At 39.0% G+C, this 15,522-nt stretch overlaps 2 protein-coding genes across 6 annotated transcripts in view; both read left to right on the forward strand.

Annotated features, from left to right (window-relative positions):
* Nucleotides 1-11: 11 nt before the first annotated feature.
* On the forward strand, nucleotides 12-7,807 carry PHOSPHO2 (phosphatase, orphan 2). Of its 5 annotated transcripts, XM_025405418.1 has the most exons (5): nucleotides 12-192; nucleotides 785-817; nucleotides 2,549-2,719; nucleotides 3,679-3,797; nucleotides 7,045-7,807. In XM_025405418.1, the coding sequence occupies exon 5, from the start codon at nucleotides 7,071-7,073 to the stop codon at nucleotides 7,794-7,796; it is 726 nt and encodes a 241-aa protein (XP_025261203.1). In that variant the 5' UTR covers nucleotides 12-192; nucleotides 785-817; nucleotides 2,549-2,719; nucleotides 3,679-3,797; nucleotides 7,045-7,070; the 3' UTR covers nucleotides 7,797-7,807. The 5 variants fall into 5 exon arrangements, with proteins under 5 accessions (XP_025261203.1, XP_025261200.1, XP_025261201.1 ...); XM_025405415.1 differs by lacking the exon at nucleotides 3,679-3,797 and having other exon boundaries at nucleotides 12-312; XM_025405416.1 differs by lacking the exon at nucleotides 3,679-3,797.
* The window catches only part of LOC112636623 (kelch-like protein 23), a 57,236-nt gene continuing 41,762 nt past the window's right edge, over nucleotides 49-15,522 (forward strand). The window contains exons 1-3 of the mRNA XM_025405413.1: nucleotides 49-192; nucleotides 785-817; nucleotides 2,549-2,719. The gene's annotated coding sequence lies outside the window, so the exon portion shown is untranslated. The remainder of the gene's footprint in view (nucleotides 193-784; nucleotides 818-2,548; nucleotides 2,720-15,522) is intronic.

The raw sequence follows: 15,522 nt of genomic DNA on the forward strand, positions 1-15,522 counted from the left end.
CGTCGCCGAGGAACAAGGAAGGCGCTGCAGTTGGCGGTCGGGCTAGACAAGAGAGGCGCCTGCGCCTGCGCCCGCGCCTGCGAGCTGGGCTTGTGAGTGGGGCTGCCCAGCCGGCAGGCGTGGGGCGAGGCCAAAGGACTGAACCCGCAGGAGCGTCACAGGCGCCGGGGCGGCTGCCGACGGCGGGCCTGGGTCAGTGAGAAGCCCGTGGACCCCCGCCCTGCCTGCTACTCCCATCCTCCCCTGCTGCGCGCTCCACGGGGAACGACCTCCGATTGGGTCCAATGCCTACCCTCGGGGTGGAGCCGGCAGGTGTGTGAGCGCGCGAGGCCTGGGCGTGGTGTGTGTGTCCCCGATCTCCTCGCGGGTGGAATGTGAGGAGCAAAGCCCTTCCTTAACTATAAAACCCCGCGGATTCGCTGACATAAACGCCGTTTTTTTAATCCTTTGGTTTCTGGGGCATGGTCAGGACTAGATGGGGCCAAGTTTTTAAAAAATAGGAATGTTAAAACTTAATGATATGCTTAGAACATTTATGTTAGGACCTTTGAGATATTTTAAATTTCTTGGTAAATACAGGACCACAGAAATCTGTTAGGAGTAGCTGCGCGTTTGGTTTCAAAAGATCCTTTTCTAATACATTGATGTACAGATAACTTCATTACTAACAAGTTGGCTCTGATGTGTACACATAATGCACCAAACTGGAGTCTCTCAAAGTGAAAGAACAAAAAGATTTTTAATAACGAACGTCCTAACACACAGTCGTGCTATTTTTCTTTAGGTTTTCTATCAGATGTTCCACGTAATAATGCTGGTAAGTATGGAATAATTAAGAAAATATTTGTAGACATAAATTAGTTTGTGCACATAGAGCGCTGGTAGGTTTTTGGAAGCATACCTTAAAAAGTCAAGAACTGGGGGCCAGGCGCGGTGGCTCACGCCTGTAAGCCCAGCACTTTGGGAGGCCGAGGCAGGCAGATCACGAGGTCAGGAGACGGAGACCATCCTGGCTAACACGGTGAAACCCTGTCTCTACCAAAAATACAAAAAAAGTTAGCCGGACGTGGTGGGGGGCGCCTGTAGTCCCAGCTACTCTGGAGGCTGAGGCAGGAGAATGGCGTGAATCCGGGAGGCGGAGCTTGCAGTGCCAAAGTGTCAAGAACTGGGAAGGAACAGAGATTTTACCCTGTTTGCAGGCTAACTTAGCCTGGCAGTTTCATGGAAGACAGAAGACTATTCGTTTCAGGAATGAATTACTCCCAGCAGTAGCCAGTATATCAGCAATTTTGCCTGAGTTCCCTAAAGCCCCAGTTCCCACAGGATAATGCAAAGTGGGCAAGAAGTCACCTAGATGTAGAGTATGTCGAATTACAGGAAAGCAGCCCTGAGCTTAGGGAACCCAGATCTTTATCATTTGGACAAATAAGCATGTTTCTCAAGGCTGTCCACTGTACAAACATCCTTGAAACAATAGAGGAAAGAGCAGTCAGTAAGACATGCACAACCACCAGAGACGCAGGGAGAATTGTCCCCCAACAAAAATTCTCTGAAATTTTAACAAAATTGGTTACAAAAAGTGTTGAATCTCATGATTTGATGTCAGTTACTTGCCAATTTGACATGGTGGTCAGATATAATTTGACTTCAGACTCGAGCTTCCAACTCCAACCACAATCCAAGTCAATCTAGAGTTGTTTGTCCTATACCCACCACTCTTTTTTTTCTTTGTTGTAAATTTAATAAGGTAGCATATGCACTCTGATCTGAAACAGTTTAAATTATTCTGAGAAGAAAAAAAATTTTATTACAAAATTTATGTAGAAAAAGTGTGAACTACGGTTGAACCAACCATAACCATTCCACTGCACATGTAAACATTTTCTAAAACAAAAACAGGATTATACTGTACACACTATTTTGTGACTTGCTTATTTAATTTGAACTGAATATCTTAGCTTTTACTGGCTGGATATTCTATTATATGCTGTCACATGCATATCTTATTTAATTATTTCCCAATTCTTGGATGTCTGTGTAGTTTCTAATTTTCATTGTGTAAAGTACACAGGATATTGTTACACTATGGAAACATTGCAGACATACCAAATGGACATAGACTGTGCTTTTGAAGAGAACCATTAACTCTTTTTGGAACTTTAACAGATTGGTTTCAAAATAGATTCACATTCTTAAAACTAAATCTTTGTGCATATCCTTAATTTTTGGAGACATTTTAATTTCTAATGCAGCACTAAATCTCTAAATGTCTATTGACAACAGAATGTGGAATTCCTCTATTATTAAACAAGTAAAAAGAAAAAAAATGGACTCTGAAAAATCTCAGTCAGCTTAGCACTATGATTTTATCCACTGGACAAAAACTTATTTTCACGTAACGTTTCTTATTTTCGACACCAAGTCAATACCAAGTGGAAAGCAAAACTTTGTTCTCCTATTGCCAAGAGATACTTTCCTGACATAAGAAAAACAACATAATTAGAAAATACAAATGTTAAAGCTTTTAAAATACTTTTATTAATTTTAGGAGTTAAGAAGTTTCCATTATTTTGCTCCAAACCAGAAGACTCTGTTGCCTGTATATAGAATAGGAGTAATGTTTGAAAACAACTGGCTGGTGTTTAAGACTGAAGATTGTCGTGATTGTTTATCCTAATCCCAATGCTGAAGTAAGATTGTCTTGGAAATACTAAGTTGGGTAAGTATTTTTATAAAGGTTTGTGTTGAATGGTGAGAAAATACTAATAGAAAAAGGTGAAATTTTTTTTTTTTTTTTGGAGACGGAGTCTCGCTCTGTCACCCAGGCTGGAGTGCAGTGGCCGGATCTCTGCTCACTGCAAGCTCCGCCTCCCGGGTTTATGCCATTCTCCTGGCTCAGCCTCCCGAGTAGCTGGGACTACAGGCGCTCGCCACCTCACCCGGCTAGTTTTTTGTACTTTTTAGTAGAGACGGGGTTTCACCGTGTTAGCCAGGATGGTCTCGATCTCCTGACCTTGTGATCCGCCCGTCTCGGCCTCCCAAAGTGCTAGGATTACAGGCTTGAGCCACCGCGCCCGGCCAAAGGTGAAATTTTTAAAGTGCACTTTCAGATCAGCAGGGGAACTGTTACCTCAGTCTCATGCTATTTTGAGGCTAATAATTCAGGAATTTCAGTAATTTGTGGCTAATTAAGTTTAGGCTTGAGGCAGTTTTCAACCAACAGTGAGTTACATTTGAAATTTGTTTTGGCCGGGCGCGGTGGCTCAAGCCTGTAATCCCAGCACTTTGGGAGGCCGAGACGGGCGAATCACGAGGTCAGGAGATCGAGACCATCCTGGCTAACACGGTGAAACCCCGTCTCTACTAAAAAAATACAAAAACTAGCCGGGCAAGGTGGCGGGCGCCTGTAGTCCCAGCTACTCGGGAGGCTGAGGCAGGAGAATGGCATAAATCCGGGAGGCAGAGCTTGCAGTGAGCTGAGATCCGGCCACTGCACTCCAGCCTGGACGACAGAGCCAGACTCCGTCTCAAAAAAAAAAAAAAAAAAAAAAAAAAAGAAATTTGTTTTAATTATAAATTCAGAATTCTCAAAAAGCATATTTAATTTAAAACATGCCTAGTTACAGTACTAATGTGATTGTCAATTATGCCTTATTATTTCTTACATTGTTTCTGTAGGAAAGTGAATTCTGCATTTAAATCTCAGGGAACCAGTCAGAAGCATCTGGATTAGGCATTTAGTGATACAAGGATCCAGAGTGACAAAATATTATGTATCAGCCACATTCACACAACAGGTGATACCCCTGTAGGTTAATTATTCTCTAGATATTCTAAATTAAGAGACACAGAATACTTAGTCTTATGTGAGTCAAGAGCTCTATTCTGTCTTCACTACTGGGTATCAACTGTTATAAACTGGAGAATATGTGTGGCTAAATGCCATGTTTTTCATTTTTAATTGATCTTTTTCTTATTGCTTGGGTTCTTTGTCTTTTTAGGATTTCTTGTAGAAACCTCAAAATGGTTATAAAGTGTATCACCGATATGGTGTTACAGTTAGTGTGTACTTTGAAACTAATGAATGTTTTTATGTAATTAAATATCTTTCTGCCGAAATGACCTACTTAGTATTTTATTTTTAAACTAATGAGTAGTCATTAAATGTTCTATTTTTTTGAGACGGAGTCTTGCTCTGTCGCCAGGCTGAAGTGCAGTGGCGCGATCTTGGCTCACAGCAACCTCCGCCTCCTGGGTTCAAGCAATTCTCCTGCCTCAGCCTCCTGAGTAGCTGGGACTACAGGCGAGCACCACCATGCCCAGCTAATTTTTTTTTTGTACTTTTAGTAGAGATGGGGTTTCACCATGTTGGCCAGAATGGTCTCGATCTCTTGACCTCGTGATCCGCCCGCCTCGGCCGCCCAAAGTGCTGGGATTACAGGTGTGAGCCACCGCGCCTGGCCTTTAATTCTATTTTTTAACACTAGAATTTGGTACTTAAAAGCATTAAGTTTGGAATCAAATCAACCTAAGATTCCAGCTCTGGCACTTTACTAACACCTAACCACTTTAAGATCCAGCTTATACATCTTTAAGATGAGGATAATAATGATTCCTACTTCATAGGGTTATGACAATTAAATGGTATGATACTGCAAAGTTTTTAGGCCAGTACCTGACATATAATGACTCTCAAAATTATTATTATTATCTGTTTACACACATTAATTATATCCTTTTCTGGATATTCTATATAGTTATTTTTTATAAATAATGTTTATTCTTACCATCAGTTAACCGGCTTATTCTTTCCTTTTCTCTTGAGATTTATAATTAATCACTTTCATTATCCTCTAATGAAAACAGAGACATAAGTGTCACACCACAAACAATATGATTACTCAGGTGTATTCAAATTATTTGGCACCCCAGAGCTAAACTATCTAGAGCAGATATAGATAAACATGTGAAAACTCTTAACCAAGTTACTTCTAGTTCGGAAGAATTGGCCTTCAGTTCTCAGGTAGTTTGTTTAGACTATCATATAGAGTGTCAGCAATTATTTAATTATAATATTGGCATTTAGAAATTGATTTTAAATTAAATACCTTCTTTTTTAAATTTTTTTTATTTCTACCTTTTAAGTTCGGGGTACATGTGCAGGATATGTAGATTTGTTACATAGGTAAGCGTGTGCCATGATGCTCTACTGCACAGGTCATCACGTCACCTAGGTATTAAGCCCAGCATCCACTAGCTGTTTTCCTGATGCTCTGCCTCCTCCTACGCCCAACCCTCCAACAGGCCCCAGTGTATGTTGTTCCATTCCATGTGTTCTCATGATTCAGCTCCCACTTATAAATGAGAGCACGTGGTGTTTGTTTTTGTTGTTGTTGTTGTTCCTGTGTTAGTTCACTGAAGATGATGGCTTCCAGCTCCATCCATGTCCGTGTAAAGGAAATCATCTCATTCCTTTCTATAGCTGCATAATATTCCATGGTGTATAAGTACCACATTTTGTTTATGCAGTCCATCATTGACGGGCATTTAGGTTGATTCCATGTCTTTGCTATTGTGAACAGTGCTGCAGTGAACATATGCATGCATGTATCTTTATAATAGAATGATTTATATTCCTTTGGGTATATACCCAGTAATGGGATTGCTGGGTCAAGTGGTATTTCGGCCTCTACGTCTTTGAGGAATCACCACACTATCTTCCACAATGGTTGAACTAATTTACACTCCTACCAACAGTGTAAAAGCGTTCCTTTTTCCCCACAACCTTGCCAGGTTGTTTTTTGACTTTTTAATGATAGCCATTCTGACTAGTATAAGATGGTATCTCATTGTGGCTTTAGTTTGCATTTCTCTAATGATCAGTGATGTTGAGCTTTTTTTTTCTTTCATATATTTCTTGGGCACATGTATTGTCTTCTTTCAAGAATTGTCTGTTTGTGTCCTTTCCCCACTTCTTAATGGGGCTGTTTGTTTTTTCTTGTAAATTTGTTTAAGTTCCTTAACAAGGAACTACATGATTCTTATCAAAAAGGATTGTGGGCAGATTTTATGAGCAGAGTCTTTAAATATTTGGGAGCTAAAGGTGTAATATAAAATGAAAAGAGCAGAGACATCAATGCCTTTCACTTCAGGGATGGTATAATTTTTCAACTTCATAATAATTGCTGGATATTAGACCTTTGTCAGATGAATAAATTGCAAAAATTTTCTCCCATTCTCTAAGTTGTTTACTCTGTTGATAGTTTCTTTTGCTGTGCAGAAGCTCTTTAGTTTAATTAGATACCATTTGTCAATTTTTGCTTTTGTTGCATTTGCTTTTGGCATCTTTGTCATGAAATCTTTGCCTGTGCTGTGTCCCGAATGGTATCACCTAGATTTTCTTCTAGGTTTTTTTATAGTTTGGGTTTTACACTTAAGTCTTTAATCCACCTTGAGTTGATTTTTGTATATGGTGTAAAGAAGGGGTCCAGTTTCAGTTTTCTGCATATGGCTAGCCAGCTATCCTAGCACCATTATTAAATAGGGAATCCTTTCCCCACTTGTTTTTGTTAGCAAATACCTTTTTTAAAAAATTATTTTACATCTTGCAAGATTTCATGCTATGTTAAATTTGTTCAGGATTTTGGGTAGTACACAGAGAATCCTTTATACATGACCTATTATTTAATATGAGGATTGTAAATATTTTAATCTAATAAAATAAGTGTGGTTTGATTGATAATGTGATCATAGTAAGAATGCCTTTTTTTTTTCTTTCTTATAACTTCTATAAGAAACACACCCCCAGGAACACAATAATACTATGAATGTCCTTTTTATATATTTTGTTTTCCACTTAAAATACTCAAATATGAACTTTGCTTCTTAGAGAAAAGTGGTTAGGTAGTGGTCTCGAAGTGCTTAATCACTTTGTTTATATTCCTTCTTTTAACATATTAACATTTAGTTATGTTTATTAAATAAGTGTTTTAGTTAGATATGTAAACAGAGTTTGTTTAGAGAATAATATTTTTTCTTTTTCAGGATAATCCAAATCTACTTCTGGAACCATGAAAATTTTGCTAGTTTTTGACTTTGACAATACGATCATAGATGACAATAGTGACACTTGGATTGTACAATGTGCTCCCAACAAAAAACTTCCTATTGATCTACGTGATTCTTATCAAAAAGGATTTTGGACAGAATTTATGGGCAGAGTCTTTAAGTATTTGGGAGATAAAGGTGTAAGAGAACATGAAATGAAAAGAGCAGTGACATCATTGCCTTTCACTCCAGGGATGGTGGAACTCTTCAACTTTATAAGAAAGAATAAGGATAAATTTGACTGCATTATTATTTCAGATTCAAATTCGGTCTTCATAGATTGGGTTTTAAAAGCTGCCAGTTTTCATGATGTATTTGATAAAGTGTTTACAAATCCAGCAGCTTTTAATAGCAGTGGTCATCTCACTGTGGAAAATTATCATACTCATTCTTGCAATAGATGCCCAAAGAATCTTTGCAAAAAGGTAGTTTTGATAGAATTTGTAGATAAACAGTTACAACAGGGAGTGAATTATACACAAATTGTTTATATTGGTGATGGTGGAAATGATGTCTGTCCAGTCACCTTTTTAAAGAACGATGATGTTGCCATGCCACGGAAAGGATATACCTTACAGAAAACTCTTTCCAGAATGTCTCAAAATCTTGAGCCTATGGAATATTCTGTTGTAGTTTGGTCCTCAGGTGTTGATATAATTTCTCATTTACAATTTCTAATAAAGGATTAATATGCCAGCAATTGAAAAGTGTATCACTTAAGATTAGGTTCAGCAGCATAAAACTAAAACCCCAAATACCAGAGGCTTAAAAAAAACAGAATTTTTTTTTCCTCACACATAAAAGAATTCCAGAGGTAAGTATTTCAAGTTGCTGTATTAGTCTACCAACCTCAGCACTTGGCATTCAACCCTTGATCCAAGGTTGCTGGTGAAGCTCTAGCCCTCACAGCAGCACTCTGGCCAGCAAGGAGGGCAGTGAGAAAGTTACATTCCCTGTCTAAAGAAATTTCCCAGAAGTTGTACCCAATACTTCTATTGAAGTATCATTGGCCAAATTTAGTCATAATGCCTTACTTGTAAATAGCAAAGAAAGATGGAAAATATAGCTTTCATTCCAGGTAGTCACGTGCCCAGGAAAAGCTGGGGGAAAAAGTACAGAATTGAGGTAGGTACAGCTAGTGGTCTCCACTAAAGGTGGTTGATAGGTTATATTTTTAAATTTATTTCTCGAGCAAGTAAGCATATTTTATTCTTTTAGATATTCCTCCTCTTTTGAGACAAGGTCTCTGTCACCTAGCCTGGATTGCAGTGACTTGATCTTCGCACACTGCAGCCCCAACCTCCCGGACTCAAGTGATCCTCGCACCTCAGCCTCCTGAGGAGCTAGGACTACAGGCTCACGCCACCATGCCAGCTGTTTTGTTATTTTTTGTTGGAGATGAGGTCTCACTACTTTGCACAGATCTCAAAATCTTGGATTCAAGTGATCCTCCTGCCTTGGCTTCCCAAAGTGCTGGGATTACAGGCATGAGCCACCATGGCCAGCCAGATACTTATTTTGAAAGTATGTCCTGTAGTTACAGATCTTAAAAAATAAAGCCTGATGCTTTATTCACATAAGAATAAAAGGCTGCCAAATTTATATAATATCCTCCCAAACCAGTGTATTTTAAAGATAGTGATGCAGTATCTATTGTTGAAGTTTTCATCAATTTCAGACTTTCCATTTGAAATGAAGTACTATTATACTATTAATATCCTTCAAATATTCTAACTTGATATCTTGGCACCATAGACAACTACAGTAGCTAGTTTAATCAGTGTGTTGTTTATATTTGGCAATGCAGTTTTGAGCAATTCAATACTATATATAATTTGCAGCAATACTTAATATTTAAGACTTTCATATAGGGATATTAGCAAATATCAACTGATCTAAAATGTTTTATAAGTCCATGCTAATTTCTAGATTCATGTTTTAGCCATATAAATGCAGTATTTAATAATATTGTATTTTCCAAATTATGGAAAGCTCCAGAAATAGAAATATTCAATATAATTACTACTCGCTAATCTTTTTTCTAGGTTGAAAAATCTTTGTTTTGCTTTAGGTTAGATTATGTTGAAACACATCTGTGTTTCAGATGTGTTCAGAGCTGAGGTCTCAGCTGAGGCTCCACTGAAGCAGGATTCACTTCCAAAATAAGAGTTGTTGCCAGTATTCAGTTCCTAGCAAACTACTGGAACAAGAATCTGTTTTCCTGCTGACTTAATTTCTTGCCATGTGACCCTCTCCAAATGCTGGACATAAAAAAGTAGGCTGAGCACAATGGCTCACACCTGTAATCCCAGCAGTTTGGGAAGCCAAGGTAGGAGGATCGCTTGAGGCCAGGAGTTCAAGACTAGCCTGGGCAATATAGGGAGACCCCATCTCTACAATAAATAAAAATAAAGGCTTTCATTTACAATGATGGTAGACCAAGAAATTTGTCCTAGATCTTCACTGAGAATATCTATAAAAGCTGGCAGCTGAACAAAATTTTAAAAACATCTGGGCTGGGTGTCCTGGCTCACACCTTTAATCCCAGCACTTTGGGAGGCCAAGGCGAGGGGATCACGTGAGCTCAGGAGTTTGAGAACAGCCTCAGCAACATAGGGAGACCCCATCTCTTAAAAAAAAAAAAAAAGATAAACTTAAAATAAATTAATTAAAAACACCTGGTTGAAGACATCAGCGAGCTGGCAACAATGAAGAATTCCTAAGGAAACAGAAACTTTGTTAGGGGAGCCGTTTTCCCTTGTGTTGGCCAGTTCTGTAAGTGGTAAGTGATTGCTCAGATGTTGAAGGCCATTTTGATAACCTCATGGGACAAGGAAGAAGGGACCTGCACTGGTAAACCCTTTCCCTTACTTGGGGTGAGGATCCCAAATGGCTACTCATTAGGAGTAACAATGGTCCAGAAGTAAGCAGGCCTTCAAAGGGATGGCAGCTCAGCTTCAAATACCCTCAGTTTCTGAAATTAGATTGAGGTTATCTAAGATTTTAGAGCTCCCAGATGCATGGCAGAAGCAAATCTACATTTGCTTTTCAGGAAGAAATTAACATCCTAGGTGTAGCAGACAGACTCTAAGGTGGCCACTATGATCCCTGTCCCCTGGTATTCCTTGTGTGGAGGGAGACTCCTGTGACTTGATTCTAATTCATAGACTACCACAAAGATGATGAGATGGACATGATTACACCAAATTCTAATATTCATCTTATTGAGAGACTCTTGTTGACTTTGAAGAAGCAAGCTGCCATGCTGTAAACCAGCCACTGGAGAGGGCCTCATGTCAAGAAACTAAGGGTGGCCTCTAGCCAGTAGTCAGCAAGAAAACAGATCCTTGTTCCAGTAGTGTGCTAGGAACTGAAGATTGCCAACAACCTTGTTATTTTGGAAGTGAATCCTGGTTCAGTGGAGCCCTAGCTGAGACCTCAGCTCTGGCTAACACCTTGATTGCAGCCTTTTGAGACCAGGAAACAAAAAGAAGCCAGCTAAATCTGTGCTTGGACTCCTGACCCACAGAACTTGTGAAATAATAAATGTGTCTTGTTCTTAAGACACCAGATTTGTGGTAATATTGTTATACAATGTAGAAAACTAACAAATTAGGCCTCAAAATGTACAAATAGTTTTGCAGGTGCACTGTAGAACACACAATAAAAAGTAGCCACATAAAGAGACATGAGTGAACACCAGCAGAACCTTCTATTTAAACATCTGTAGGGACCTCCAGATATTGGAGTTTTCAGAGACAAGCTTAAAAAAAAAAATTAAACTTACAAGAATTTTGGCAAAGCATTGAAAATTATATTAAACACAAAATGAAACAGCTAGATGGCAGAAATAAGTTCTAGCATTCTTCTGCACTGTAGGATGACTATCGTTAATAATAATATATATTTCCAAATAGAGGATATTGAATGTTCCCAACACAAATGAGAAATACTTTGAGTTGAAGAATATGCTGATTTCCCTGATCTAATCACTATACAGTAAATGTATCAAAATATCACCATATATGTCATAAATATGTACAATTATTTTGCGTCAATTAAAAAAAATTTTTAAAGGAAACACTAGAACTGAAAATAGCATGATTGAAATTAGGAGCTTGATGGATAGAATTGACAGAACAGGCATAGCTGAAGAAAGAATTGGTGAATGAACACAAGTTACAAGAAAAAATCCAGAATGATGCAGAGAGACAAAATAATAAAAATACAAAAGTTGAGACATAGATTTAGTAAGAAGATATAACAGAGGAAATTTATGTCCCAAGAGAGGAGAAAGAAAATGAAACATAAGCAGTAGTTTAAGAGATAATTATTGGCTGCACGCGGTGGCTCGAAGTCAGGAGATGGAGACCATCCTGGCTAACACGGGGAAACCCCGTCTCTACTAAAAATACAAAAAATTAGCCGGGCATGGTGGTGGGCGCCTGTAGTCCCAGCTACTCGGGAGGCTGAGGCAGGAGAATGGCATGAACCCGGGAGGCAGAGCTTGCAGTGAGCACAGATTGCACCACTGCACTCCAGCCTGGGGGACAGAGTGAGACTCTGTCTCAAAAATAATAATAATAATAATAATAATAAAACTTTACAAAATCGAAAGATAGATCCTGAGGCAGGACTTGGGTAAAACCAACAAAGAATACAAAAAATATATTTTTAAAATTTGTAAAAAACAAAATTGAAAGACGTCAAACCTGAGATTCAAGAACCCTCATAAACCCCAAACAGGATAAATAAAATGAAAACCACATGAAATTACACCGTTGTAAAACTGCTGATAACCAAAGATGGAAAAAGTATAAAGCGGCCAAAATAAATTTTATTACTTTGAAAGGAGCAACAATTAAGCTAATAGCTGGCATTTTTTTCTTTCGTTCTTAAATGCTTGATAGAATACAACAGTGAAACTATCCAGACCTGGAGTTTTCTCTTTTGAAAGACTTTAACCACAAATTCCATTTCTTTCATGGATATAGGACTACTCCATTGTGTAGCTTTTCTTGAGTAAGCTTTGGTAGTTTGACTGTGTTAATTATCTATTGCTACATAATAAATTACTTCAAAACTTAACAGCTTGGAAAAATAAAGTTATCTCACAGTTTCTGTGGATCAGGAATTCAGGAGCATTTAGCTGGGTAGTTCTGGCTCAGGATCAAAAATGGGTCAAGATGTTAACTGAGGTTGAAGCCATATGAAAACCTGACTAGGGCTGGAGTATCTGCTTCCAAGGTGGCCTACTCATGGTTTTTGGCAAGAAGCCTCATTTCCTTATTGGCTATTGGCCAATGTATTGCTGATTGGCAGAAGACTTCATTTTCCAACTACATGGGCCTCTCCATAGTGCTGATCAAGTATCCTTTTAAAAAAAAAAAAAAGGTAGCTGTTTTCTAGCCAAGTGAGTGAACCAAGAGGAAGGGCAAAGAAGAAACTACAGGCCAGGCATGGTGGTTCACGCCCTTAATCCCAGCACTTTGGGAGGCCAAGGTGGGTGGATCACCTGAGGTAGGGAGTTCGAGACCAGCCTGGCCAAGATGGTGCTACCCTATCTCTACTAAAATTACAAAAATTAGCCAGGCATGGTGACAGGCGCCAGTAATCCCAGCTACTTGGGAGGCTGAGGCAGGAAAATCGTTTGAACCCAGAAGGCGGAGGTTGCAGTCAGTGACTGGAGATTGCGCCACTGTACTCCAGCCTGGGTGACAAGGGCAAAACTCCATCTCAAAAAAATAGTAATAAAAATTAAAAAAGAAGAAACTATGATGCCTTTTGTTACCTATCTCAGAAGTGGCACCCCATTACTTCTGCCGTATTCTGTTTGTTAAAGCAGAACACTAATCTGACCCACACTGAAAAAGAGGAGAATTAGACACCACCACCTTTGGGTGAATGACAAAAAAATGTGTGGACGTTTAAAAACCACTAGTGTCACTTGAGGACTTTGTCCATTTGATCAAAGTAGTGAAATTTATGAGCATGTTTTTCATAGTATTCTTTTATTAACCCTTTAATTTTACAGCAAATGCCTATATACCCACTATCTAGATTCTACCATTAACATTTGACTCTTCTTGTTTCATCACGTATCTGTTCTCTGTAGCCATCCTTTTTTTTCTTCTGCCTTTTTAACATAAATATTGTCTTTTCTCTTTTCTTCTTTGCTCCCCAGTTGATTAAACCAGTGCTTCTCTGGGGCTGATTGGGACTCAGGTGTCTTCCAGCTTTGTGTGAGCCCTGGGAATTGTTTAGCTTATAGTTCCGAGGGTCATTCTCTGCCCAGATTTATGGGGTTTCATCCACACAAGTATGGCTTAGTATTCAACCACAGACTCAAGGGGACATCCTCCCTTGCAGATTTCTGGAATCTTTCTTGATTTACCTTCTTCCTTTCTGGTACTCTTCCCTGCAAATTCCAGCCACTTTTGCCTCCCCAAACTGATCTCCATTCCTTCAACTCAGCAAGACTACTGTGGTCTGTTTGGGGCACCCCCCTCCCTGCACCTTGGGCTGGAACGTGTCTCCAGGCAAAAGTAGAGGCAATTATAAGGCTCTCCTCATTTGTTTCTTCTCTCTCGAGGACCACAGTTCTGTACTGCTTGTTGACCAATGCTTGAAAACTGTTATTTTGTATCTTTTGTTCAGTTTTTTAAATTATTTATGGTGGGAGGATTAGTCCAGTCCCACTTCCTCCAGAAAGAGTAATTCTGGAATCTCATTTTTATTTTCTAAGGCAACATAGTGGTAAGACCTCCACTCTGAATTAGAAAGACCTGAATTTGAATTCTAGCTCTGAATCGAATAAATTAATAGCTTCTTAATACTGCAGTTTTATTTTAAGTGGGGATAATAAAAGTCCCTATCTCCTGAGATTATTGTGAAGATTTACTGAATATGGTATTGTATTAGTTTACTGTGGCTGCTGTAACAAATCATTACAAACTGGGTGACTTAAAACACAGTTTTGGAGACCAAAAGTCCAAAACAGTTTCACTAAGCTGAAATCAAGATGTCAGCAGGACCATGGTCCTTCGCAGGCCCTAGGGGGGATTCATTCCTTGCCTCTTCCACCTTCTGGTGGCCACAGGCCTTTGGCTTGTGGCTGCATCACTCCAATCTCTGCCTTCATAGTTACATTCTTTTCTCCTCTTCTCTCTGTATCAAATTCCCCTCTTCCGCTTTCTTATAAAGATTGCATTTAGGACCCACCCAGATAATCTAGGATAATCCCCTCATTTTTAAGATCCTTAATTACACCTGCAACCCATTTTTCTTACAAGGCAACATTTACAAGTTTCAGGGATTAGAACATGATGTCTTTCTGTGGCCATTATTTAACCTACTACGAGGTGATAAAGCATTTGACACACATTCACTGATAATCAAAACATTTAACACCACTATAAGGCACCAAGGCACCAACCTCTCAGATAATAAGCACCAACTAATAAGAATGGATGCTGGCCACAAACCCCGCTAACAGTGCCTTTGGCTGAATAGCAGCCCTGTACTTGCTGTATGCCAGCATCTCACACATGCTATACACCGAATAAATATGAGTTCATTGAGATCCAACTTTTACTAAGTCATTTCTACTTCTTCTTTTTAAATGTCTGGGCATGTTCTTTGGTCATTTATCTGTAGGGTCTTGTGTTCTGCTTATCTCTTTGAGTACTTTATATAGGGAGGATGCTAACATTCCCATATTTGTGACAAATGTTTGCATTGTGTTAATTTCTAAATCTCATGCTTGATTATATGTATCTAGATAATATGTTCTTCATTTTTAAATGTAAACATTTAAATTGAATATATGGCTTATCTCATTAGGTTGTATTAAACTTAATGAAATAAACATACTGATATACACTAACTAGGCTTTTTGAATGCAAGATTTTTCTTTAAATCTTTTTCTTTGCAAACAAAAGGATCTCTGTTTTTCCCCAAAGATAAGCAAATTTGTCATGGCCAGTTTTTATTACACTTAAACACGCACTTATAAAATAGAGATGTTAGAGTTAAATGTGAATTGCAAAGACTTGTGTTTTCTTTGGAGACAGGGTCTCTGTAGCCCAGACTGGAGTGCTGTGATTCTATCACAGCTCACTGCAACCTCAAACTCCTGGACTTAAGCAATCTTCCAGTCTCAGCCTCCCAAGTAGCTGGGGGAATACAGGGACACACCTGTATTTGCCCAATTTATTTATTTATTTATTTAGTGGAGACAAAGGTCTCACTATGTTACCCAGGCTAGTCTCAAACTGCTAACCTGAAGCGATCCTCCTGCCTCAGCCTCCCAAAGTGCTGGGATTATAGGTGGGCATCAGTGTGCCTGGCTGAAAAGACTATTAAAGTCATGATAGGGTTGGATAGAGAAGTAGAGTATAGAAACCTCTTGTTTGT

Source organism: Theropithecus gelada, chromosome 12, assembly GCF_003255815.1.
Source record: "Theropithecus gelada isolate Dixy chromosome 12, Tgel_1.0, whole genome shotgun sequence".
NCBI lineage: Eukaryota > Metazoa > Chordata > Mammalia > Primates > Cercopithecidae > Theropithecus > Theropithecus gelada.

Coding starts and splice junctions, on each gene's coding strand:
- PHOSPHO2 (XM_025405415.1), top strand. CDS start 7,071: ATGAAAATTTTGCTAGTTTTTGACTTTGACAATACGATCATAGATGAC.